The sequence below is a fragment of the Muscardinus avellanarius genome (assembly GCF_963383645.1).
Source record: "Muscardinus avellanarius genome assembly, chromosome: 10".
NCBI classification, from domain to species: Eukaryota; Metazoa; Chordata; class Mammalia; order Rodentia; family Gliridae; genus Muscardinus; species Muscardinus avellanarius.
The window spans coordinates 95,683,943-95,711,924 of record NC_137796.1 but is presented as its reverse complement, the minus strand read 5'-3'; the positions used below and the strand labels follow the sequence as shown (position 1 = coordinate 95,711,924).

General features: G+C 46.0%; 2 protein-coding genes across 3 annotated transcripts in view; one reads left to right on the top strand and one right to left on the bottom strand.

The window, feature by feature from the left end:
* The window catches only part of CDR2 (cerebellar degeneration related protein 2), a gene marked incomplete at both ends in the record, with an annotated part of 34,400 nt that extends 34,296 nt beyond the window's left edge, over positions 1-104 (bottom strand). For both annotated transcript variants that reach the window (XM_080702892.1, XM_080702893.1), the window contains one exon: positions 26-104. In XM_080702892.1, the coding sequence (XP_080559018.1) occupies positions 26-104 (79 nt within the window). The remainder of the gene's footprint in view (positions 1-25) is intronic.
* On the top strand, positions 103-27,965 carry LOC308268821 (transmembrane protein 180-like; the record flags this gene model as incomplete). Its single annotated transcript, XM_080703925.1, has 7 exons — positions 103-733; positions 5,648-5,663; positions 6,650-6,824; positions 11,064-11,789; positions 18,395-18,549; positions 20,595-20,678; positions 27,839-27,965. 7 exons carry the CDS (start codon positions 103-105, stop codon positions 27,963-27,965), a joined length of 1,914 nt encoding a protein of 637 aa, XP_080560051.1.
* Between the last annotated feature and the right edge of the window lie 17 nt (positions 27,966-27,982).

Here is a 27,982-nt window from a genome sequence, read left to right as displayed (position 1 = left end):
CCCGGCCCGCCGCCCTCGCCCTCACCTTGCTGCAGGTCCCGGTGGTCATACCACGGCTCGTCCTCTTTCATCTCAAACTCCTCCACCAGGCTGTCCGCCAGCATGTCTGCCGGGGGCTCCGGGGGCAGCGTCCCCCGCCGCCGCCCCGCCTCCGCCGCTGCCCCGGGCGGTCCCCCGGCCCCGCCGCCCTCAGCCAGAGCCGCCCTCGGGCGGGACGCGCCGCCGCCCCACAGCCGCCGCCGCCGCGGCCCGCAGCGCGCGCCGACCCCGGCGCCCCGCGCCGCCCAACCGCCGCAACGGCCGGCGCCCGGGCTGCAGAGCCCCGGCCGGCGCCCGAGCCGGCTCCGCGCGCCGCAGCCGGGCCCAACGTGGCACTTTGGCAGAACCCTCCCCGACGGAGGCTACGATTCAAACCCCCGGCGGCGTCTTGACCAATCGCGAGCCAGCCGCCAGAAGAGCGGCAGCAGCCTGGCCCAATCGCTTCTCACCAAAGGCCCGCGGCGCCCCCCGAGGGCAGCCAGCCAATGGAGGCTCCGGAAGAAACAAAGAAGGCGGGGAAAGAGTGAAGGGGTGCGGCCGAAGGCCCCGCCCCCTCCCCTGCGCGGAGTCTCTCTCTGGCGGGAGACCTCAGGGTTCCGGGGAGCGGAGGCGTCCGCCGCGGGAGTGCAGCCCGCCGGCCAGTCACCGGACAAGCAGCGCGGGCCCGAGCGGCCAGGACGCCGGCCTCTGTGGAGTGGGAGATTACTGAGGGCTCCTTGGTGCCAAACGGAGCCGCGATCCCAAGTCCCTGGCCCTCCCAGCCCTTTTCCTATCTTGACTCTTAGATTGAGACGCAGGGTCGGTCTGGACTTTAGCGCGCAGGAAAACGCCATTAGAGTGTTCGTTGTTTCCTCTGGCACGTCTGAACCCTGTCCTCCCAAGCCGGTGGGAATTGTGCTCACTCCCTCTCAAACGGTGGGCGCCAGACCCACTTGAGAATCTGTCCGCGGGTGGGAAGGGTGCGGTGGAAGCCGTCTTCTTGGGGAAGGAAATTGCAAGAATATTGCATAGGATTTTTTTTTTTTTTTTTTTTTTTTAAGGTTCGTAGACCACGAGATAAGCAAGCGGGAAGCGGGAATTACATTGCACCGAGAGAGAGGCTCAGCCCTAGCGCCTGACGGTCAGCCAGCCCGGCGGTGCAGGCTGTGTTTACTGAGTGTAACACTAATACTGATGAGGGGTTGAGCTTTTTAGCATCCACCGCTTAACAAACATCGGGACTCTTAAATAGGGTGACCGAAGGTGTGTTCACCAGCATGTAACGGCGCAGCTGATACACAACAGAGGTCGAAGTATATTATTGAGAGATTATCTCTAGGACAAAAGGTTATAATAGCCTTCAGAAAACCCGAGAGAGGAAAGAGCAGTAACGTTAGTTAAATCCTCCTCGTCTATCCCTGCAGTGTGTTGGTAATACCTTAAGTTGATGATTCAATAATTCCCTCTCACGAGGAGAGAGCTCTCAGAACTAAAGGGGAAGGAGTTAAAAGTTTGCCTGAAGGGAGGGATGAGCAGGGGCTGGAGTTACATTATAAATCCCTCTGTGGTAGCCGGGCGTGGTGGCGCACGCTTGTCGTCCCAGCATTCGGGAGGCTGAGACCTGAGGATAGCGGTTCGCAGACAGCCTCAGGCCCTCTGCAACTCAATGAGACCCTGTTTCAAGAAATAAAAAGACTAAAAAATAGGGCTGGGAGCCGGGCGTGGTGGCGCACGCTTGTAATCCCTGCGCTTGGGAGGCTGAGACAGGAGGATCGCACAGGTTCTAAGCCAGCCTCAGCTACTTAGTGAGGCTCTCAGCAACTGAGACCCTGTTTCCAAATAAAGTATAAAATAGGTCTGGAGGTGTAGCCCAGAGGTAGAAGGTCCTTGGTTTCCACCCCAGTACACACACACACACACACACACACACACACACACACACACACACTATGGCTGGAAGCCTGGGCGTTGTGGTTCACACTTGTAATCCCAGCATTTGGGGGGCTGAGACAGGAGGATCGCTGTTCGAGGACAGCCTCAGCTACTTAGGCCCTTTGCAATTCAGTGAGACTCTGTTTTAAAATAAAGAAGAAAAAAAAAACCAGGGCTTGGGGTATAGCTCAGAGGTAGAATGCCCCTGGGTTCCATCTCCAGTACCACCAAAAACAAAGGTGTGGTCTGCTTCTTGTTTTAGCATGCCTGAAATAAAACTACGAAAAAAAAAATGCCTAGATTTGGGTTGGCTAAATTTGGACTTGACTTTGGGTTCTACTTAGTCCCTTGTTTTTGGCTTTCTTTTTTGGTAACAAAGTGACCTCCAGCCTGTCTTCATTCTCACCTTGCTAAATGTATGTAACCTGGGTGAGGTTGTTGTCAGTAGTTCCCAGCTTTTCCAAACCTGAGAATGACCTTTTTTTTTTTTTTCCCCGTGTGTGTGTGTGTGTGTGTGTGTGTGTGTGTGTGTGTGTGTTACTGGGGATGGAACCCAGGGGCATTCTACCTCTGAACTACACTCCCAGCCCTATTTTTTATTCTTTATTTTGTTTATTTTTTATTTTTGTGATACTGGGGGGTGGAGCCCAGTTCTTTCTGTTTCTGGGCTATACCCTCAGCCTTATTTTATAATTTATTTGGAAACAGGGTCTCACTAAATTGCTGAGAGCCTCACTAAGTAGTTGAGGCTGGCTTCGAACCTGCGCAATCCTCCTGTCTCAGCCTCCCAAGCACGGGGATTACAAGCCTGCACCACCACACCTGGCTTTATTCTTTATTTTGAAACAGAGTCTCACTGAGTTGCAAAGGGCCTCACTAAGTAGCTGAGGCTATCCACAAACCACAATCCTCCTGTCTCAGCCTCCGGAATGCTGGGATTACAAGCATGTGCCACCATGCCCGGCTCTGAGTAAAGCCCCAAATGAGCCAGGCGTGGTGACACACGCTTGTAATCCCAGCATTCAGGAGGCTGAGACCAGAGAATCACAGTTCACAGACAGCCTCTGCTACTTAGTGAGACCCTGTTTCAAAAAAAAAAAAATAGGGCCAGGGGGTGTAGCTCAAAGGTTGAATGCCCCTGGGTTTCATCCCCAGACCCACACACACACAAAGACACCAAAAATGTTGGCTGATCACTTGATACTGTAGAACTTGCATCATTTTTTAAGTGCTTGAGAACTGCATAATGATGAAAAAGTCAGATTTGTGTTTTATCATTTCCATTTGAATCAACAAACATTTTTGTGTGTGTGTGGTACTAGGGGTAGAACCCAGGGGCATTCTACTTCTGAGCTACACTCCCAGCTCTATTTTTTTTTGGGGGGGGGCGGGTCTGGGGATGGAACCCAGGGGCATTCTACCTCTGAGCTACACCCCCTGCCCTATTTTTTATTCTTTATTTTGAAACCAGGTCTCACTGAGTTGCAGAGGGTCTCACTAAGTAGCTGAGGCTGTCCGCGAACCGCGATATTCCGGGTCTCAGCCTCCCAAATGCTGGGATTACAAGCATGCGCCACCACGCCCGGCTCTCCCAGCTCTATTTTTTATTCTTTATTTTGAAACAGGGTCTCACTGAGTTGCAAAGGGCCTCACTAAGTAGCTGAGGCTGTCCTCGAACTGCGATCCTCCTTGTTTCAGCCTCCCAACTGCTGGGATTAACAAGCCTGTGCCACCACGCCCAGCTCTCAACAAACATTTGAAGAATACAGCCGCCCTGGCTTAAGAGACCCTGTTTCCAAATAAAACATATAAAATAGGTCTGGGAGTGTAGCCCGGAGGTAGAAGGGCTTCCAGGAACCCCAGTGCCACCAAAAAAAAAAAAAAAAAAAGAATACAATACACATATGGGCAAAAACTGCTTTTTCCTTGTTGTTGCACTCAGGATCCAGCCTTTGACCTCCCGCATGTGAGAGGAGCACTCACTCTCGCTGAGCTGCATCCCTCGCCTATAGGAAACATTGTTTAGTCTATGCACAATGCTCAGTATGCACAAGGCTTCGAATCATTCTTGGTCTTGGGGGGGGGGGTTAGGACCAATTATTATTAGGACAAATAATCTGATCATTTGGGCCAAATGTCTGGCTTCCCCTTTCTAACTGCTCTCTCTCGCAGGGCGTGCTGGTGCACCCGTGTCGTCCCGGCATTCGGGAGGCTGAGACCGGAGGATCGCGGTTCGCGGACAGCCTCAGCTACTTAGTGAGGCCCTCCGTAACTTAGACCCTGTTTCAAAATAAAGAATAAAAAAATAGGGCAGAGGTTATAGCTGGGAGGTCAAATGCCTCGGGGTTCCATCCCCAGACCCCACCATAAGTAAATAAATAAATACATTGCTCTCTCTCTTTCCCTAGAAATTGGGCAATATAGATTAAAGTGCCTGCTTAATTCTGTTCCTGGGTCTCCAAAACTAGAACAGAGACTCAAGGATTATTCAAGCAAGGAACATCCCTCAAGTTATGTGAGTATTTGTTTTCTTTTTTCTTTTCTTTTTTTTTTTTTTTTTTTGCGGGTCTGGGGATGGAACCCAGGGGCATTCAGCCTCTGAACTATACCCCCCTGCCCTATTTTTTATTCTTTATTTTGAAACAGGGTCTCACTAAATTGCAAAGGGCCTCACTAAGTAGTAGCTGAGGCTGTCTGTGAACTGCGATCCTCCAGGCTCAGCCTCCCGAATGCTGGGATTACAAGCGTGCGCCACCACCCCTGGCGGCAGTATTTGTTTTCTGATTTAGTAACATTGTGGAGACCTGGCCAACTATTCTAGTAAGCCAAGGATAAAACTGCAAGAACACGGCCTTCTCTTAAAAGGGCTGGGCACAGTGATGCATATGTGTAATCCCAGTATTTGGGAAGCTGGGAGGAAGATTGCAGGTTTGAGACCAGCCTCAGCAATTTAATGAGACTCCCAAAGACCTAGCGACACCCTATCTCAAAACAAATAAAAAGGGCAGGAGGAGCCAGGTATGGTGGGGTGCATGCTTGTAATTCCAGTACTTGGGAGGCTGAAATAGAAGGATTGCAGGTTCACGGACAGCCTCAGCTACTTAGAGAGGCCGTCCGTAACTTTAATGAGACCCTGTTTCCAAATAAAAAATAAAATAAAGCTGGTGTTATAGCCCCCTGGGTTTCATTCCCAGTATAACATCCCCCCCACACACATACAAGCACACACACAAAAGATGAATTTAGACCCTGTTTCAAAATAAAATAAAAAAAAAAACAAGAACTGGGCATGGTGGAGCATACTTGTAATCCCAGCATTCGGGAGGCTGAGACTGGAGGATTGGGGTTCGTGGACAGCCTCAGTTGCTTAGTGAGGCCCTCTGCAACTCAGTGAGACCCTGTTTCAAAATAAAGAATAAAAAATAGGGCAGGGAGTGTAGCTTGGAGATCGAATGCCCCTGGGTTCCATCTCCAGACTCGCAAAAAAAAAAAAAAAAAAAAAATATATATATATATATATATATATATATATATATATATATATATATATGTATATGTATATATAAATATATATAAGAGCTGGGTATGAAGCTCAGGGGTGGAGTGCCCGTGGGTCTGATTCCCAGTATTTGGTGGGTGTTGGGGGAAGATGAATCTATGCCTACTTCCTGCACAGTTACCTTTCACTGTCTTCCAGTTGTACAGACCAAAGGGTAAGGTGACAGGCTAGATTTGAGAGGGGCATCTACATCAGAGAAAGAATCTGAATGTGTTATTTCTGTATGTCTCTTAGATATCCTTGGGATCAGAGCTGCATAGCCCATCAGGTGAAGATCACGAATAACTCTTTAAATGCATGCCTTGCCAGGTCTCTTCCTTCTCTCTGACTTTATCAAAAGGCTGTCACTTCACTGTACTTTTTCTGTTGTCCCCTCCCAGGTAGGAAGAATAACAGAGCATAAACATATCTCCTTGACTACTACCTAAGCATGTTAAAAAATAAGCCTGGTGTGGTGATGCACACTTGTAATCCCAGTACTTGGGAGGCTGAGACAGGAGGATTGTAGGTTTGCAGTCAGCCTCAGCTACTTAGTGAGGCTCTTTGCAATTTAGTGAGACCCTGTTTAAAAATAAAGTGTAAAAGGCCAGGCGTGGTGGCACACGCTTGTTATCCCCATGCTTGGGAGGCGGAGACAGGAGGATTGCACAGGTTCGAAGCCAGACTTGCTGGTTTAAGAGACACTGTTTCCAAATAAAAGTATAAACTAGGTCTGGGATTGTAGCCCAGAGGTAGAAGGTTTTTCAGGAACCCCAGTACCACCACCAAGCTGGCTGGAGCCAGGCTTGGTGGCACACGCTTTTGATCCCAGCTTTTGGGAGGCTGAGACAAGAGAATTGTGGTTTGCGGCCAGCCTAAGCTACTTAGTGAGGCCCTTTGCAACTCAGTGAGATCCTGTTTCAAAATAAAGGATGCAAAAATAGGTCTGGGGGTGTTGCTCAGAGGCAGAATGCCCCTGGGTTCCTTCCTAGTACCGCAAAAAAAAAAAAAAAAGTGTTAAATCAGGTGACATATCTACAGCTAGAAGTTTGGGACTCTTACTTACCTAAAATTAACTAATGTCCAATGGAATTTTATCATTTATCAACTGTGGTATGCAAACTATGAATTGTAACATTTTTCTTTTTTTTTTAAACATAGGGAAGAAAAGTCCTTCTTCGTGAAAATGACCTCTATAAATTTCAAATCCACTGATGGGGCATATGTGCTGATAACATTAGGAATGAAAATGCCAAATTTTGTCTTCAGTTTCTACTGTATGAAGCTTTTTTTACAAATATACCAGGTCTCAAAAGTGTCCTTCTTTCAAGCCCTGGTGAGATAGAGTCTTCACTGTCCTTTCCTGTACAACAGAGTTGCTCCTTCCTCAAATTTTGTTATTTTTAAGCCAGGCATGGTGGCGCACGCTTGTAATCCCCACACTCGGGAGGCTGAGACAGGAGGATCGCACAGGTTCGAAGCCAGCCTCAGCTACTTAGTGAGGCTCTCAGCAACTTAGTGAGACCCTGTTTCCAAATAAAAAATTAAAAAAAATATATTTAGGGCTGGGAGTATAGCCTGGAGGTAAAAAGCCTCTGGGTTCTACCCCAGTACCACCAAAAAAATAAAAAAATAAAAAATTTTGTTATTTTTATTGTTTACCAAAGAGTTAATTCTTCACACAGCTGAAAGAATTATCAAGAAAACTCTCAATGTCCAAGGTTCTCTGTTCTCTGAGGACTTTTTCTTTTTTTTTTTTCAATATTGGGGATTAAACCCATACACATTCTTCCTCTGAACTACACCTCCAGCCCGATTTTATTTTTTATTTTGAAATAGGGTCTTACTAAATTGTGGCAAACCTCACTAAGCAGCTGAGGCTGGCAGCGAACCTACTCTCCTCCTGTCTCAGCCTCCCGAGCACTGGGATTACAAGAGTGCACTGCCACATCTTACTACAAAGAGAGATTATTAAAAACCTTTTCATTTAAGGCCGGGCGTGGTGGCGCACACTTGTAATCCCCGCGCTTGGGAGGCAGAGACAGGAGGACCGCGCAGGTTCGAAGCCAGATGTGAGCGCTGGCTTGGGAGATCCTCTTTCCAAATAAAAATGTAAAAATAGGTCTGGGAGTGTAGCCCGGAGGTAGAAGGGCTTCCAGGAACCCAGTACCACCAAAAAAAAAAAAAAAAAAAAAAAAACCTTTTCATTTAAGTCTGGTGTGGTGGAACACGACTGTAATCCCAGTACTTGGGAGGCCAAGACAGGAGGATTGCAGGTTTGAGGACACCATTAGCAGGTAGTAAGACTCTCATCAACCAAATAAGACCTTATTTCAAAATAAAAATAAGGTCAAGTGTAGTGGCGCATGCTTGTAATCCCAGCATTTGGGAGGCTGAGACCGGAGGATCGCTGTTGGCAGACAGCCTCAGATACTTAGTGAGGCCCTCTACAACTCAGTGAAACCTTGTTTCAAAATAAAGAATAAGCCTGGCATGGTGGGCACCCTTGTAATCCCTGCGCTTGGGAGGCAGAGACAGGAGGATCACGCTGGTTAGAAGCCAGCCTGGCTGGCTTAAGAAACCCTGTTTCCAAATAAAAATATAAAATAGGTCTGGGAGTGTAGCCCGGAGGTAGAAGGGCTTCCAGGAACCCCAGTACCACCAAAATAAATAAATAAAATATAAAGAAAGAAAGAATAAAAAATTGGGCAGGGGGTGTAGCTCGGAGGTCGAATGCCCCTGGGTTCCACCCCCAGACCCGCAAAAAAATAAAAATAAAAATAACCAGGAGTGGTGGAACATGCTTGTAATACCAGTGCTTGGCAGGCTGAGACAGGAAAATCGTACAGGTTCCGAGCCAGCCTCAGCTACTTAGTGAGACCCTGTTTCCAAATAAAATATAAAATAGGTCTGGGAGTATAGCCCGGAGATAAAAGGCCTCTAGGTTCCATCCCCAATTCTGCAAAAAAAAAAAAAAAAAAAAAAATAGGGCTGGAGTATAGCTCAGAAGCAAAATGCTCCTGGCTTCAATCAATAACACACACACACACACACACACACACACACACACACACACACACACAGAGAGACCTTGTCATTTAAAAATATAAAAGCAAAAAACTGGGCATGGTGGCACAAACTGTAATCCCAGCGTTTGGGAGACTGAGACAGGAGGAATCGCGGTTCACGGACAGCCTCAGCTACTTAGGCCCTCTGCAATTTAGTGAGACCCTGTTTCAAAATAAAGAATAAAAAGTAGGGCAGGGAATGTAATGCAGAGGTCGAATGTCCCAGGTCCCATCCCAAGACCTGCAAATAAATAAACAAACAAACAAACAAATAAATAATCAAGCTGAGGTGGTAGCTCAGAGGTAAAATGCCCCTGGGTTCAATACTTAGCACCACACAAAGAAAAGAAAAGAAAAGAAAAAAAATATAAAAGCAAGGTTCGTCTGGAAAATTGACTTAAGCCAAACAATCGGGTATTATAACTAACATGTTCTTTTTCTTGAAAGGAACTGACAAATGGATATAATTCATAGGTTTAAAATCCTTATGTTTTATAATGCTACTCATATACTGTGAGCAACACCATACTTTTTCTACATCCATTTTGAGTTGGTATACATCGATATTTTAGCCTTTTCTGTTGAAATTATGTAAAACTCTACCTTGTGGCAAATGGGTCATCATTCCTTGCAAGAAGGCATGGTTTCCTGTGCCAGGGTTAAGGACAGTCTAACGTAGTGATTGTGAGCACAAACTTGGGTGGATTCAACCCCTGGTTCTGGTGTTTATTATCTAGACAAGTTTCTGATCTCCTCTGGCCCTTAGTTTCCTCCTTTTTAAGTTTGGATTAATAATAGTACTTGTCAAGCCGGGCGTGGTGGCACATGCTTGTAATCCCAGCATTCAGGAGGCTGAGACCTGGAGGATGGTGGTTCGTAGACAGCCTCAGCTACTTAGTGAGGTCCTCTGCAACTCAGTGAGACCTGGTTTCAAAATAAAGAATAAAAAATAGGGCAGGGGGTGTAGTTCGGAGGTAGAATGCCCCTGGGTTCCATCCCCAGACCCGCAAAAAAAAAAATGTACTTATCTTATAGGATCGGTTTAAAGAACTTGATAAAGTAATATATATGAACACTTGTATAAAACCTGAACACAAAGTAAATGCACATGACTTTTGAGTAGCATTAGCTGTTGTTGTTGTTATTATTATTATTATTATTATTATTAATTATCATTATTGCAGTACTGAGGATTGAACCCAGGGGCATTCTAGCTCTGAGCTACACCCCAGCCCTATTTTTTTTATTCTTTCTTTTCTTCTTTCTTTCTTTCTTTCTTTCTGGTACTGGGGGCAGAACCCAGGGGCTTTCTACCTCCGGGTTATACTCCAAGACCTATTTTATATTTTATTTAGAAACAGGGTCTCTCTAAGTTGCTGAGAGCCTCACTAAGTAAATGAGACTGGCTTCGAACCTGTGCAATCCTCCTGTCTCAGCCTCCCAAGCGCGGGGATTACAAGCATGTGCCACCATGCCTGGTTATTCTTTATTTTGAAACAGGGTCTCACCGAGTTGCAAAAGACCTCACTAAGTAGCTGAGTCTCTCCATGAACCACAATCCTCCTGTCTCAGCCTCCCAAATGCTGGGATTACAAGCATGCATTGTGCCCAGCAGCTGTTATTATTATTAATATATTTCAGCAGTTTCTGAACATGGTGACTTTTTTTGGTGCGTGTGTGTGTGTGTGCACGTGTGCGCACGCACTACTGGGGATTGAACCGAGGGACATTTGAACACTCTGAGTTAAACCCAGCCCTATTTTATTTTTATTTTGAAGCAGTATCTTGCTAGATTGATAAAAGTCTCACTACCTGCTGAAGCTGTCCTCAAACCTGCAATCCTCCTGGGATTCCTGTCATGCACCATTGTGCTCAGTTCACAGTGAACTTTTTTGTTGCCAGCTTTATTTATTTATTTATTTATTTATTTATTGACTTATTTATGCAGCACTGGGGATGGAACTCAGGGGCATTCTACCTCCAAGCTACACCCCCAGCCCTATTTTTCATTCCTTATTTTGAAACAGGGTCTCACTGAGTTGCAAAGGGCCTAAGTAGCTGAGGCTGGCCTTGAACCTTGATCCTCTTGTCTTAGCCTCCCAAATTCTGGGATTACCAGTGTGCACCACTATGCTAAACTTTACTACCAGCTTTAGATACTTTGACTAAGTAAAAAACAAATCCAAGCATCATTTTTATCTTATACTGAACATAGAAGTTTAGTCGGGCATGGTGGCACACGCTTGTAATCCCAGCATTTAGAAAGCCGAGACAGGAGGATTGCGATTTGAGGACAGCCTCAGGTACTTAGTGAGGCCCTTTGCAACTCAGTGACACCCCGTTTCAAACTAAAGAATAAAAAAGAGGAAAAAAAGAGGGCTGGGGTGTCGCTTGGATGTAGAATACCCCTGGGTTCCATCCCCAGAACTGCAAAAAAGAAAAAAAAGAAAGAAGTTTATACTACTACCACTAGTACATTGAAATAATCCTGTATATTTTCTCCCTAGGTAATTTTAATGATCTGGAATGTTCTTAATGACCTGGTTTGGTATTTTCGCATCAACTTTAAGGCCGACTGCTATATAGGTCATCGTCTGTCTGTGTTAAACCGAGGACCTATATATGCATTCGCCTTCCTGCTTCCGTGGTTCCCGTGGAAATCCTATGAAGAAGGCGACTGGCTGAGTGGGCTGCAGATGACAGTGTCATTGTGTCTTTTTGATAGCGCACTCACCTGCGTGCAGCAAGCCCAGTTTCGGTTGTTTGCAGAGACTTTCACTAGACCTGAAAGTCGGCTTCAGCTGATTAAACTGAACCAAGTGGCATCCCTAGTGGGCTCCACCAGCATCCTCTTCTGTGGCCTCATCTCTGATAACTTGGAAGTCCTGACCAACTTTCAGGCCTCTGCGGTCATCACTGCCTTCCTGGCGGCCGCCAGCCTTTACAGTGGCATGTACCACGTGAGACATTTCGACTCCAAAAGAAGGTCAGAGGAGAGCTCACTCTCGGAAAGTGAAGAGGAGTTCACCAGGACCTCTGTCATCTTATTTATGAGTCAAATCTTATCCCAGAAAAACCTGTACCTTTTCCTGACAATGAGTTTTTTCCAAGTCTTCAATTTAACCTTTTTCAACAACTTCACGATAATCTTTGCAGATCATCTGATTCCTGAGAATGTTCTTTCTTCTTCAGTAAAGAGCGTCATGTACGGGGTAGCCTTTATTTGCCCACAGGTATGTGACCATACTTTATATATTTTCCTATAAAGATGAAAAGTTAACCTTAAGCCAGGCACAGTGGCACACACCTATAATCCCAGCCACTCAGGAGGCCGATCCAGAAGGATTGCAAGTTTGTGCTCAGCCTGGGCAACTTAGACTCTGTCTCAAAATGAAATTTCAAAGCCGGGCGTGGTGGCACACGCTTGTAATCCCAGCATTTGGGAGGCTGAGACCGGAGGATTGCCAGTTTCCGGACAGCCTCAGCTACTTAGTGAGGCCTTCCACAATTTAGTGAGACCTGGTTTCAAAATAAAGAATAATAAACAGGGCAGGGGGTGTAGCTTGGAGGTCAAATGCCCCTGGGTTTCATCCCCAGTACTGCTAAAAAAAAAAAAATAGTTTGAGAAAATGACATATATTTATTTATTTTTGAGGTCTGGGGATGGAACCCAGGTGCACTCGACCTCCGAGCTACAAGACCCTGCCCTATTTTTTATTCTTTATTTTGAAACCGGCTCTCACTGAGTTGCAGAGGTAGCTGAGGCTGTCCGCGAACAGGGATCCTCTGGTCTCAGCCTCCCAAATGCTGGGATTGCAAGCGTGCGCCACCACACCCGGCGATATATACTTATTTAGAAACCCAAAGATGTAGAGCTTCAGATGTTATACAAGATTCAGTAGAAAAATAATAGAAAAAAAACAATGAAAGAATAAAAAGAGCCCAGTGAGGGCCACGCAACAGTATATTGTGAATATTTTAGCTCTCTCTGTGTGTGTGTGTGTGTGTGTGTGTGTGTGTGTGTGTGTGAGAGAGAGAGAGAGAGAGAGAGAGAGAGAGAGAGAGACTGGAAATTGAACCCAGGGGCATTCTACTCCAAGCTACACCTCCAGTCTATTTTATTCTCTTATTTGGAAATGGAGTTGCAAAGGGCCTCACTAAGTTGCTGAGGCTGTCCGCGAACCTGTGATCCTCCTGTCTCAGCCTCCTAAGTGCTGGGATTAGAAGTGTGCGCCACCACGCCCGGCTCCCTGTGCCTTTTGTTGTTTTTGTTGTTGTTGTTGAAGCCTCAACAGAGCTAGGAAGAAAACGAATGACTTCCTATGAGTGTGTAGTTGAGTTTTACTTGGGCATTTAAGATTTCTGTGGCCATTACATGGAGGAAGAGGCATTTGACTTAAGAATTTATGAAGCCAGATTGGCTAAAAGCCAGAATCCCAGAATTCCAGAGCTTTATTAAAATTCCATGGTCATGACTATTTTTAGAGAGGGCATGTCCTCCTTTAAAAAATATACTGGCATGGTGTTTATTATTTGGAAGACTGATATCGCTCCCCTTCACCTAAATATGTGCACTAAAAATATGACTTAACCTTGCCTATGATACGGGTCTCGCTTATTTTCATTAAGCACATAGTAAGTAAAACTATTACTTATACTCTTTGGGAAATAAAGAATAGTTATTCTAGAGAGCCTAGTTTTTACTGTTTGCCAACTTTCAAAAGAATTTAAACCATTTGAGAAAGAAGTAGTTCTACACTTCTTTCAGCTGGGCGTGGTGACTCATGCCATTCCTGTAATCCCAGTACTTAGGCACAGGCTGGAGACCAGCTTCAGCAATTTAGTGAGACAGTTTGAAAATACAGAAGGGTTGGGAGTATATCTCAGAGATAGAATGCCTCTGAATTCAATCCCTAGTGCCCCCCTCAACTCAAATAAAATGTTTTAAGTATTGCCATAATTTTTGTGTGTGTGCGGTACTGGGGATGGAACCCAGGGGCATTCTACCTCTGAGTCACACTCCCAGCTTTATTTTTTTTATTTTTTATTTTGAAACAGGGTCTCACTGAGTTGCAAAGAGCCTCACTAACTAGTTGAGAATATCCGTGAACGCGGATCCTCATGTCTCAGCCTCCCAAATGCTGGGATTACAAGCATGAACCACCACGCCCGGCTTGCCACAATTTCTTAAGCAATGCACGTAGGATAGAATTTGACTTTCTGCTGTTAGCTCAAGGTCTCTATAGTCCTGTTTATATCATAATAATGATAACTCACAGTTATCAAGTGCTAGTGCTTGCCATGTACCGTGAACTATGCCAAACAGATTGCACACATATTGTTATGTAATCCTTAGAACAAGCTGCAGGGGAGATATCCTTCTTGTCCTTTTTCTGCTCTTTAAAAAAATTTTTGAGAGCTGGGCATGGTGGCACACGCTTGTAATTCCTGCGCTTGGGAGGTGGAGACAGGAGGATTGCACAGGTTCGAAGCCAGCCTTGCTGGCTTAAGAGACCCTGTTTCCAAATTTAAAAACATATAAAATAGGTCTGGGAGTGTAGCCTGGAGGTAGAAGGGTTTCCAAGAATGCCAGTACCACAAAAAAAAAAAAAAAAAATTGAGATGGGCACGATGGTGCACGATTATAGTCCCAGCATTCTGGAGGCTGAGACAGAAGGATTGTGGTTCGCGGACAGCCTCAGCAACTTAGTGAGGCCCTTTGCAACTCAGTGAGACCCTGTTTCAAAATAAAAAATAGGGCTGGGTGTGTAGCTCAGAGGTTGAATGCCCCTGGGTTCCATCTCCAATACCGCAAATAAATAAATAAATAAATAAATAAATAAATAAATAAATAAATTTGTTTGCCAGGCATGATGATCCATGCCTGTAATCCTAGTACTTGGTAGCTGAGAGAGAAGGTTCACAGGTTTGAGGATAGCCTCAGCCAGGGACTACATCTAGTGATGGCCTTTTGCTGGCAGTTCCTAGCTGGCACAGGCCATCACGTGGCCAGAAGACAGGAGATCAAGCTTGTATATATGTTCTGGTCTCTCTCCCTCTAGGATTCAGCCACTGAGGTTCCACGCCTATGAACTTATCTAATTTTAATCACTACCCAGAAGCCCTACCTCAAAACATCATAGTTGGACTGGGTGTGGAGGTGCATGCTTGTAATCCCAGTGCTTGGGAGGCTGAGACTGGAGGATTGCAGGTTCAAAGTCAATCTTGGAAACTTAGCGAGGCTCTCAGCAACCTAGTGAGACCCTGTTTGTAAATAGGAAATTAAAAAGAAAAAAACAGGCTGGGTGTAGCTTGGAGGTAAAATGTCTCTGGGTTCAATCTCCAGTACCAACCTTCCCTGAAAAAAAAAAAAAAAAAAAAAAAAGCCGAGCATGGTGGCGCAAGCTTGTAATCTCCACGCTTAGGAGGCTGAGACAGGAGGATCCCACAGGTTCAAAGCCAGCCTCAACTACTTAGTGAGGCTCTCAGCAACCTAGTGAGACCCTGTTCCAAATAAAGTATAAAGTAGATCTGGGAGTATAGCCCGGAATTAGAAAGCCTCTGGGTTCCACCCCCAGTGCCACACACACACACAAAAATTATCCCCATAAAAACCCCATCTTAAGCACTGGACATGGTGGCTTATGCTTGTAATCCCAGCATTTGGGAGGCTGAGACAGGAAGGATCTAGGCTGGCAGACAGCCTCAGCTATTTACTGAGGCGAGGCTCTTTGCAACTCAGTGAGACTCTGTTTCAAAATAAAGAATATTGAAGCTGGGCCTGGTGGTGCACACTTGTAATCCCAGTGCTTGGGAGGCTGAGACAGGAGGATCACATAAGTTCTAAGCCAGCCTCAGCTACTAAGTGAGGCTCTCAGCTACGTAGTGAGACCCTGTTTCCAAATAAAGTATAAAAATAGGTCTGGGAGTATAGTCTGGTGGTTAAAAAAACAAAAACAAAAAAAAAAAAAACCCTGGGTTCCACCCCCAGTACCACAAAAAAAAAAAAAAAAAAAAAAAGAAAGAAAGAAAATAATAAAAAAATAGGGCTGAGGGTGTAGCTTGAGGTAGAATGCCCCTGTGTTCCATCCCCAGTACCAAAAGAAAAAAACAAAAAACAAAAAAAAAAACAAAAACAGAACAGAACAAAAAAATAACACCGTAGTAGAACTTCCTACCCTCTTAAAACCTTACAATGGGAATTAAAGTCCAACATGAGTTTTGGAAGGAACAAACCATGTTCAAACCCTGGCACATTCCTTTTTATGACTAAATAATATTCAAGTGTTTAGCTATACTATACTTTTGTCTATCAATGGACCTTTGAGTTGTCCACTTTTTGGCTTTTTTTTTTTTTTTTTTTTTTTTTTTTGGTGGTACTGGGATTCCTGGAAGCCCTTCTACCTCCAGGCTACACTCCCAGACCTATTTTATATTTTTATTTGGAAACAGGGTCTCTTAAGCCAGCGCGGCTGGCTTCGAACCTGCGAGATCCTCCTGTCTCCACCTCCCAAGAGCGGGGGATTACAAGCATATGCCACCACGCCCGGCGCTTTTTTTTTTTTTTTTTTTTTTTTTAATAAAGGAAAGAAAATGGCCTGGGAAACCAGGCTTGGTGGTGCACACACACTTGTAATCCCAGCATTTGGGAGGCTGAGACAGGTGGATCATGGTTCGAGGACAGCCTCAGCTACTTGAGTGAGGCCCTTTGCAACTCAATGAGACCCTGTTTCAAAATAAAGAATAAAAAAATAAGGCTATGCCCATAGCTCTATTTTTTATTTTATTTTATTTTATTTTTTCAGTGCTGGGGATGAAACCCAGGGGCCTTCTAACTCTGAGCTACAGAGTTGGGCATAGCTCGGAGGTAGAATGCCCCTGGGTTCTATCCCTAGTACCATACACACACACACACACACACACACACACACACACACACACACACAGAATAAAACAGGGCCCTGATTTACATTTAATTTATATCACAGTAAGAAATACAGAGATTTCTATTTTTTCCCCTCTTGTCCTGGAGATTAAACTCAGTAGCATTCTACTTCTGAGCTACACCTCCAGCCCTATTTCATCTTTTATTTTCAAACAGGGTCTTCCTAAATTGCTAAAGCTGGCCTCAAACCTGGCTATCCTCTGGTCTCGGTCTCTTAAATACTGGGATTACAGGCATGTACCACCATGCCCAAATTAGATTTCTATTTATTGATTCAACAAGTATATGTTTTGTCTACTGTACCACGCTATGAGAATTCTGAGCCTTACCCCTAATAGGTTTATTTTATATTTGAGTCTAACCTTCCATTTTACTCTAAAGGAATACTGTTTGTTTCTAAGCAATCGCTATTTGTTTGTTGGTACTCGGGTATTGGTATAGGTACTGTTTATTGGTATAGGTATCCAGGGGCCTTCTATCTCTGGGCTACAACTCCAGATCTATTTCACTTTTCATTTGGAAACAGGGTCTCACTAAGTTACTGAGAGCCTAACTAAGTTGCTGAGACTGGCTTCGAACCTGTCATCCTTCTGTCTCAGCCTCCCAAGTACTGGGATTACAGGTGTGAGCCACCATGCCCGGCTGGGATTGATTTGTTGTTTTGTTTTTGAGGTTCTGGGGATGGAACCCAGGGGCTTTCTACCTCCAGGCTATACTCCCAGCCCTATTTTATATTTTATTTGGAAGCAGGGTCTCACTAAGTTGCTGAGAGCCTCACTAAGTAGATGAGGCTGGCTTCGAACCTGTGCAATCCTCCTGTCTCAGCCTCCCAAGCACTGGGATTACAAGCATGCGCCACCATGCCTGGCTGTGATTGATATTTTTTGTTTGTTTGTTTTTTGTGGGTCTGGGGATGGAACCCAGGGGCATGCGACCTCCAAGCTACACCCTCCTGTCCTATTTTTTTTATTCTTTATTTTGAAACAGGGTCTCACTAAGTTATGGAGGGCCTCACTTAGGAGCTGAGGCTGTCTCTGTGAACTGTGATCCTCTGGTCTCAGCCTCCTGAATGCTGGGATTACAAGCCTGTGCCACCATGCCCAGCTTGTGATTGATTTTTTTTTTTTTTTTTTTTTGGTGGTACTGGGGGTGGAATCAAGAGGCTTTCTACCTCTGGGCTACAATCCCAGACCTATTTTTTTTTAATACTTTATTTGGAAACAGGGTCTTACTAAGATGCTGAGAGCCTCACTAAGTAGCTGAGGATGGCTTGGAACCTGTGCAATCCTCCTGTCTCAGCCTCCCAAGCACAGAGATTACAAATGTGCACCACCACGCCTGGCTTGACTGTGATTGATTTTTTTTTTTTTTTTTTTTTGGTGGTACTGGGGTTCCTAGAAACCCTTCTAACCTCCGGGCCACACTCCCAGACACCAATTTTTTATATTTTTATTTGGAAACCGGGTCTCTTAAGCCAGCGCGGCTGGCTTCGAACCTGCGCGATCCTCCTGTCTCCGCCTCCCAAGCACGGGGATTACAAGCGTGCGCCACCACGCCCAGCCTGTGATTGATTTTTATATGACCAGTTTTTGTAAGATCTCTATTATGTTAATGTGAAAATAAATTAGGAAACCATTTCCTGGTTTGTTTGTGTTTTTTTTTGGAAAAGAGTAGTGGTTTCTTAGCTATATATTGAATATTACTACCCATGGTCATCTTTTCATGTTAATAGATAAAAGCATCCCTTACCAAGATAGTATTAGTTGTGTGTTCCAACTGATACTGTAGTTCAGAAGTAAATTTCCTTGTAATGAGAAGGTTTGTCGTCAGCAGGAGTAAACCGGAGGAGGGATGGGTTCCTTCTTAACACCATGTCCCCTGTTTCCATTTCAGCTCCTTGTCCTCATCTGCCAGTCCTGGCTGAAGAGATTTGGCTACTACAAGATTATCTTAATTTCTTTTTACCTAGAAGCAACGGCCTCCACTGTCATGTTAGTGTTAGGAGAGGAATACTACTACTGTTTGGCTCTTTATATAACTACTATGATGTAAGTCAATGCCAGTTCTAATTTCTTAATGATGATGGTATTGCCATTTACCCAGTGACACATCTTTGCATGAACCGCGTTTAAGATTCCTGTCTATGCCGGGTGTGGTGGCGCACGCTTGGAATCCCTGCGCTTGGGAGGCAGAGACAGGAGGATCGCGCAGGTTGGAAGCCAGCCTTGCTGGCTTAAGAGACCCTGTTTACAAATAAAAATACAAAATAGGTCTGGGAGTGTAGCCCAGAGGTAGAAGGGTTCCATCCCCAGCCACCAAAAAAACAAAAACAAAAACAAAAAACAAAAATTGTGTGTAGGCTGGGGCCCTACACCTTCCTACCAAACTGCTTGTTAAAAGCTTGTTTTTATTTTATTTTATTTTATTTTATTTTATTTTATTTTATTTTATTTTATTTTATTTTATTTGCAGGTCTGAGGATGGAACCCAGGGGCATTCGACCTCCGAGCTACATCCCCTGCCCTATTTTTTTTAATTCTTTTTTTGTGTGTGTGGTTCTGGGGGTGGAACCCATGGGCTTTTCTATCTATGGGCTATATTCCCAGACCTATATTATACTTTATTTGGAAACAGGGTCTCACTAAGTTGCTGAGAGCCTCACAAAGTAGCTGAGGCTGGCTTAGAACCTGTGTGATCCTCCTGTTTCAGCCTCCCAAGTGCTGGGATTACAAGCATGCAACACCACACCTGGCTTAAGTTCCATTTATTTATTTATTTATTTATTTATTTATTTATTTATTTATTTATTTATTTATTTTTTGCGGTACTGGGGGCGGAACCTAGGGGCATTCTACCTCTGAGCTAGTAATCCCAGAATTGGGAGGCTAAGACAGGAAGATCGTGCAGGTTCTAGGCCAGCCTCAGCTACTTAGTGAGGGTCTCAGAAACCTAGTGAGACCGATTTTCCAAACAAAGAATTAAAAAAAATAGGGCTGGGGTGTAGTTTAGAGGTAAAATGCCCCTGGGTTCAACCCTAGTACCACACACACAAAAAAATGCAGGGGGTTGGGGGTATAGTTTGTTGGTAGAATGCCCTGGGTTACATCCCAAGTACTGCAAAAAAAAAAAAAAAAAAAAAAAAAAAGAAAGAAAGAAAGAAAAAAGAAAAAAAAAGGAAAGAAGATGAAGAGATAAATGAAAAGAGTCATGTGCATATTTCTAGTTCTTAATTTAAATATTCTTATCAGCTGGGCGTGGTGATGCAAGTTTATAATCCCAGCATTTGGGAGGCTGAGACTGGAGGATTGCGGTTCATGGACAGCCTCAGCTACTTAGTGAGGCCCACTGCAACTCAGTAAGACCCTGTTTCAAAATAAAGAATAAAAAATAGGGCTAGAGGTATACCTCAGAGGTAGAATACCTCTGGGTCCCATCCCCAGTACCACACACAGAAAAATAAAAGAAATAAATAATAAAAAAAATAATGATTCTAAGTGGCTGAGTACAGTGGTGCATGTCTGTAGTCCCAATACTTGGAGGCTGAGACAGGAGGATCCCAGGGTTAAGACCAGCCCAACCTTAGCAATTATTTAATTTTTAATTTTTCTGAGGTACTGGAGATGGAACCCAGGGACATTCTACCTCCGAGCTACACCCCCAGCCCTATTTTTTAATTCTTTATTTTGAAACAGGGTCTCACGGAATTACACAGGGCCTCATTAAGTAGCTGAGGCTGGCAGCAAACCATGATCCTCCTGTCTCAGCCTCCCAAATACTGGGATTACAAGCGTTTGCCACCATGCCCTGCCAGCCTTAGCAATTTACAAAGACTCTCGGGAACCTATGAAACCCTGTTTCAAAACAAACAAACAAACAAACAAACAATCCGGGTATGGTGACGCACTGGGTTGTGAAGGTCCTCACTATGTAGCTGAGGCTGTCCGCAAACTGTGAACCTCCTGTCTCAGCATCCCGAATGCTGGGATTACAAGCGTGCGCCACCACGCCGGGCTGATGTGCTTTAAAAAGCAAAATCTGTGCCTTCTTAGTTATAAAATGTTCATATGTGTACAATATTTAAATTGTCTTCTAGGGTGATTCTGCAAGCTACTTTTTGCTTATTTAACCTGCCACTGGCTGATATGGTTGATGCCGATTTACTGAAGTACAATAGGAAGTGAGTATATTTATTCATATATTAGCTACGAAAATGATAGATGCAAGCAGGACCGCTCAAAATCACCATCTACCACTTACATTAACAATATTAATCACATGCCTAAGAGATGAACAGAGCAGCATCGTTGGAATTAGGGAACAGAATATCATATAGGATCTTTCTCTTTCTTTCTTTCTTTCTTTCTTTCTTTCTTTCTTTCTTTCTTTCTTTCTTTCTTTCTTTCTTTCTTTCTTTCTTTCTTTTTTGCTGTATTGAAGATGGACCCCAGGGCCATTCTACCTCCAAGCTGCAACTCCAGCCCTATTTTTTATTCTTTATTTTGAAATAAAATAAACCCCGGTTTAGGATATTTCTATTTGTTTGCTCTGGGCAACTTTTCTGCACGTGTGTGTGTGTGTGTGTGTGTGTGTGTGTGTGTGTGTGTGTGTGTGTGTGATACTGGGAATTAAACCCAGGGCATTCTGCCGGGCATGGTGGCACACGCTTGTAATCCCTGCGCTTGGGAGGTGGAGACAGGAGGATCGCGCAGGATCGAAGCCAGCAGTGCTGGCTTAAGAGACCCTGTTTCCAAAAATAAAAAAATATTTCTGGGAGTGCAGCCCGGAGGTAGAAGGGCTTCCAGAACCCCAGTACCACCAAAACCAACCAAACAACCAAACAAACAAACAAACAAAAAACCCAGGGCATTCTGCTTCTGAGCTATACCTCCAACTGTTTGTTTATTTATTTATTTATTTATTTATTTTTGTTATGAAACAGTATCTCTCTAAGCTCCTGAGGGACTTGCTTAAGTTGCTGAGGCTGACTCTGAACCTGTGATCATTCCGTCTCAGCTGCCAAGTACTGGGATTTCAGATGTGTGCCACCATGCCAAGCTTTCCCCCACTTTGGAGAGGGCATCTGGTTTCTATCCCTCAGGTTCCGATAGCCAGTGCTATAGAAGAGTTAACACTCAGAAGTGGACTGAAGTCTCAGTGAGCTCTGTGTTCTATGTACTGCCATGCACACCAGCCAGGGAGGCGAAGTGGCCTTTGCCCTGTGACTGTCGGAAAGCTGCAATTTTAAAAATCAAAGTTCAGACCAGCTTTATTAATGGAAATACTACCATTGACTATGTGTCCCTATGTGAATATACCAACGTCAACCTCAGTCCTCTGTACTGGGAAGGGGGGAAATGGGGAGACGGCAGGGGGAGCCAAGTGCTATGTATGTATGTCATTGTCAACATGATTACATTATGATGTGAGGCTATAATGTACCAATGAAAGCACATTATAAAAAAATCAAGCCTGGCCGGACATGGTGGTGCACACTTGTAATCCCAGCATTTGGGAGGCTGAGACTGGCGGATCGTGGTTCACCGACAGCCTCAGCTATTTAGTGAGGCCCTCTGCAACTTCATGAGACCCTGTTTCAAAATAAAGAATAAAAAATTGGGCAGGGGATGTAGCTCAGAGGTCAAATGCCTCTGGTCAATTTTCCCCAGACCCGCTAAAAGAAAAAAAAAAAATCAAGGTTCATCTTCTCTTACTTAAAAAAATCTAAGTGAATGATAACAGTTTTTGTTTTTTAGTGTATACCATTTTCTGACATGTACTTTATTTTATTTATTTATTTTTTTGTGTGGTACTGGGGGTGGAACCCAGAGGCTTTCTACCTCTGGGCTATACTCCCAGACCTATTTTTTATATTTTATTTGGAAACAGGGTCTCACTAAGTTGCTGAGAGCCTCACTAAGTAGCTGAGGCTGGTTTTGAACCTGTGAGATCCTCCTGTCTCAGCCTCTCAAACGCGGGGATTACAAGTGAGTGCCACCACGCCCAGCTGACCTGTACTTTATAAATTAAAGAGTTAAAGAGGAATGAGTTGCCGTGCGTGGTGGCACACGCTTGTAATCCCCGTGCTTGGGAGGCGAAGACAGGAGGATCACATAGGTTCAAAGCCAGCCTCTCTGGCTTAAGAGACCCTGTTTCCAAATAAAAAAGTATAAAATGGGTCTGGGAGTGTAGCTCGGAGGTAAAAGGGTTTCCAGGAACCCCAGTACCACCAAAAAAAAAAAAAAAAAAAAAAAAAAGAGGAATGGATCATTTTAAGACAAGGCACATTTTTAGTAGCTTTTTTTTTTTTTTTTTTTTTTGTAGTACTGGGAATGGAACCCAGGGGCATTCTACCTCTGAGCTATACTCTCAGACCTATTTTATATTTTATTTAGAAATAGGGTCTCAGTTGCTGAGCGCCTCATTAAGTAGCTGAGGCTGGCTTCGAATTTGTGCAATCCTCCTGTCTCAGCCTCCCGAGTACTGGGATTACAAGCATGCGCCACCATGCTTGGCCTTTCATTAGTTTTAAAGCAACAACTTCAGTCTATGTTGCGCACCTCTAATCATTTTCAAATTCTTTTTGTTTGTATGTTTTTGTTGGGGGTTGAACCCAGGGTCATGCTCATGCTAAGTACATGCTCCACCACCAAACTATATATCCTTATCCCTAAATTCTCTTGAGTGAGGTGGATTACAAATAAATAAAATGTTTCAAACAGTTGGAAAGAGGAGGTCTCCAACATTTTTGCAATGCTAGTGTGCACGAGCACCAGATGGCTGTTTACTCACACACATCTCCCAGCAGCCTTGGGTGGTAGGCGATGTTGATTTAACAAATGCTTACTGATTGCTGCCCACTTGTCAGGCGATGTGGGAAATGCCAGGGATGCAAATACAGCCAGCATCTCAGCAGCCTCTCCGGGTTACCTGATCTTTGTTCCTTCTAAATCATACCTGCTGAGCCGGTGTCGTGGAACTTGAGAGGCTGAGACAGGAGGATGGCGGTTCGCGGACAGCCTCAGCTACTTAGTGAGGCTCTTTGCAACTCAGTGAGACCCTGTTTCAAAATAAAGAATAAAAAATAGGGCAGGGGGTGTAGCTTGGAGGTAGTGATAAGTAAAATAAAAAATTAAATGCGAGTAAAATAAAAATAAGTGAGTACGGCGGAGTGTGAAAAACACGAGAGAGGTCCGGTACACATGGCATGTAAAGTTTTAATGGCACGGCTCTCCCGGGGATCAGGGCGAGGCACTGTGGGGCCTGCGCGCCTGTCCGAAGCTTGAGGACGCGGGCTCTCCTTTTAAAGGCATGCATCTCGCGAGATGAGGGTTTACTCGCGGGAATGCCCAATTCTCGCGGGGGTTTCAGCCCCTCCCTTGCCCTGCAGAGGTCATGTGACACAAAGTCACATGAGTGCAGGACCCAACTTAACATTCCGGCCTTTTGATGGTAGGGATAATGGATGACGTTGGACCCTCTAGCTTCTTCCTGCTGTCAAGGGGCGTCGTCAGGGGCCCCAGGCCGGGAGGAGTAGGGAGTCCAGTCCCCCAGAAGGGGGTGCAGGTGGGTGCATAGCTGCAGTGCGAATTGGAGGTTACCCTGGACAGCTTAGTGATGTGCGCTTGAGGAGGCTTGAACAGGCAAGGGCTATTAAAGAAAAAAACAAATCATGAGATTGAGCAGGCGACCAAAAAGGAGACTGGCTTACTCAGTACCTGGAGAGCTACCCTGAGCTGGCAAAGAGGATGGAGGTTGAGGGATCCAGGAGCCATCAGTCTTCAGCCAGGCTGAGTAGGGCCAGCGGCGGGGCCTGGTCTGGAAAGGTGCTCCCCCTGTGTTGAGGCACCTGGGGCTCACCCTTTTCCAAGGGCACTGTTCCAGTGGCCCTCCTGGCCACACGCCGAGCAGTCTGATTGGTAGGTGTGGCTTTACCCCACTTGAGGCAGGCTCCTGGAGGTAGTTGTTGTTGCAGTCCTCCACACCTAGGTGTCGCTCCAGGGGGCTGAGCCGCCACCGCCAGCCAAAGGGCAGCTACCAGGGATCTGCTTTTTGGCAAAGTCGGAGTGTATGCTCCATTTCCGCCTGATTCTCTCTGGAATTAAAACTTAGATGCTATGTTAAGGTTCTGTCAGCTGTGACGGACCTATACTCACAAAGAGCGCGTCCCGGGGCTGGTGTCCGGCAAGAATGGCAACGCAGACTCCCCACGGGCAGAGGGTGTCGCCCCAGCCCCGGCGTTTCCCACAGCACCTAGGGCGCGCCCACGCGGGCCGCCCAGCAAAATTGCAGTCTGGCGCGGACCAAGATGGCGACTGTGACATCACCAGGCAGTGACTATGCGCCATCACAAAATGGCAGCTGGCGGGAAAATAAATGGAAGCTGATGGGGGAGAGCATTTGGAAGGATACCAGACCGCTTATAAAAGTTCCTAACTATTCCTGGGCCACCGCAACCTTTTTCCCAACTCGTATCAAGGCAGACAGGCTCTCAGGGCATCTGCTAGTATAAAGGTTCGACTCCCCATAATTGGTTCGCGGGCGGAAACGAAGAACAGGAAATGGGCGTCCCCCATTTCCCTGCTCAATCGTTCGGAAACAGAGGTTAAGAGATAGGGAAGAACGTCTTCATTCCTTCTCAAAACCGGAGGATGACCTGGTCATCCGCAGCGTGGTCCCAGTGGACCATGGGACAATGGGTCACCAAGCGCTTGGATTTTAAGGTCCCAGTGGACCGGAAGACCCAAGTCCGGAACCCGCTAACCAAGGGAAGGAGGCAGTTTACCGGAGTATAGTGATGTCGGCCAGCGCTGGCTGTGACAGAAGCGCTGAGAAGCTGCTGGGGGCGCGGTGGAGCCAGGGCGCGCGGATGCCGGTGGCTGGTGTGGACGGCACTGGCGGCTGGCGCAGGTGGGATCAGTGGGGGTGCGCAGGCGGCATGGCTTGCCGGGCCCGCGGCGTGGAGACAAAATGGCTTCCAGGCACACGCCAGACGCTGAGGCTGGGCCCCGAGGAGCACCGCCAGTGAGCCTGGCTCGGGGCGGGTGGGGCAAACCGGCCAGAGGTCCCGGCGGTGACTGGAGAACCAAGCTGGAACGGTGCTTTAGGAGGTACAAGCGGCAGGCAGAGGTCCTGGCCCGCGCAGGCGGTTGGCAGGCAGAGCAAGTGCCAAGCTGCCTGGCTCGGGCCGGAAAGATGGCCGCCGACTCCGGAATGGCCAGGCCCAGGCAGCTGGGGTGGGCAGGCACAGGGTGAAGGGCGCCAGGGCGCGAGTCCAAGTGGAGGAACCAGCTGGAGCGCGGGCTGGACTTGGCGGGCTGGGGGCTGTTTAGCAGAGTGGCGGCCGCCTAGATGGAGGAGGCAGGCGGCCCCGGCAGGCGGGTCTAAGCAACGCCAGGCGCGGAGAAGACATAGGCGCACGGCGTGGCGCAGTCCGCGGGCGGCGCGGTCCCATTCCAGCGGCGGGCGGCGTGGGCAGGCGGGAACGGCGGTTTTAGGAGGTCCAAGCGGCAGGCAGAGGTCCTGGCCCGTGCAGGAGGTAGTCCACGCAGGCACGGGGCGGCAGCGGCGGCAGTGGTGGGAGCAACGCCTGCAAGCGGAGCGCTGGTGTGGGACCTCACAGTCGAGCTGCTGGCGGGTCGGAGAGTCCGGGGCTCAAAAAGAGAGTAAAAAGAAAAAGAGAAAAAAAGAAAAAAAAAAGAAAAAAATGGGGAGGGACCCAAGAGTTCTCCCGGTTCGGCACCAAATGATAAGTAAAATAAAAAATTAAATGCGAGTAAAATAAAAATAAGTGAGTACGGCGGAGTGTGAAAAACACGAGAGAGGTCCGGTACACATGGCATGTAAAGTTTTAATGGCACGGCTCTCCCGGGGATCAGGGCGAGGCACCATGGGGCCCGCGCGCCTGTCCGAAGCTTGAGGACGCGGGCTCTCCTTTTAAAGGCATGCATCTCGCGAGATGAGGGTTTACTCGCGGGAATGCCCAATTCTCGCGGGGGTTTCAGCCCCTCCCTTGCCCTGCAGAGGTCATGTGACACAAAGTCACATGAGTGCAGGACCCAATTTAACAGGTAGAATGCCCCTGGGTTTCGTCCCCAGTACCACACATACACACACACACACACAAAGAAAAATTGATGAACAAATATAGTTCAGTTAAAATCAAGGAAAAAGAAAGAAAACAAAACAACAAGAAAAAGTTGGGTGTGGTGGCACACACTTGTAATCCCCAAAACAGCCGGGCGTGGTGGCTCACACTTGTAATCCCAGCATTTGGGAGGCTGAGACAGGGGGATCACAGTTCACGGACAGCCTCAGCTTCTTAGTGAGGCTCTCCACAACTTAGTGAGACTCTGTTTCAAAATATAGAATAAAAAATAGAGGAGGGCGTGTAGCTCAGAGGTAGAATGTGCCTGGGTTCCATCCTTATTACCACAAAAAAATAAAAAGTTAAGTGCTAGCCGGGCGTGGTGGCGCACGCTTGTAATCCCCGGGCTTGGGAGGCGGAGACAGGAGGATCGCGCAGGTTCAAAGCCAGCCGTGCTGGCGTAAGAGACCCTGTTTCAAAAATATAAAATAGGTCTGGGAGTGTAGCCCGGAGGAAGGAGGGCTTCCAGGAACCCCAGTACCACCAAAAAAAAAAAAAAAGTTAAGTGCTAGGCTGGGCGTGGTGGCGCACGCTTGTAATCCCAGTGCTTGGGAGGCGGAGACAGGAGGATTGCTCTGGTTCGAAGCCAGCCTCGCTGGCTTAAGAGACTGTTTCCACATAAAAATGTTAAAAAATAGGTCTGGGAGTGTAGCTGGTAGGAGTGTATCCCGGAGGTAGAAGGGCTTCCAGGAACCCCAGTACCACCAAAAAATAAATAAATAAATAAATAAATAAATAAATAAATAAATAAATAAATAAATAAAGTTAAGTGCTTCTACCCTTATAACGGGTTAATATTTTATAATTGCTATGCTACTTCTTTTATTTATTTATTTTTGCGTGTCTGGGGATGGAACCCAGAGGCATTCGGTCTCCGAGCTACCCCCCCTGCCCTATTTTTTATTCATTTTGAAACAGGGTCTCACTGAGTTGCAGAGGGCCTCACTAAGTAGCTGAGGCTGGCCTCAAACCATGATCCTCCTGTGTCAGCCTCCCTAATGCTGGGATTACAAGTGTGCGCTACCACGCCCAGCTTGCTATGCTACTTTTATTATTGTTTACTCAGGACCAAGAGAAGATTATTAGATAAAAAGGACCTTGATACATAGATATATGCTTATATACTTGCATGTATAAATACATACACATGTAATGTGTGTGTAATAAAGACCCATGCTCTTTTTATCTTCCAGATCGCCTCTTTCCTCAGTGGTTTTTGGCATCAATGCTTTGTTTACCAAATCTGCTCAGTCTTTAGCTCCCGTGATGATAGTGTCTACGCTAACCCAGTATGGATATAAAGACGGATATAGAAAGTAAAGTAACAAAACTTTTGA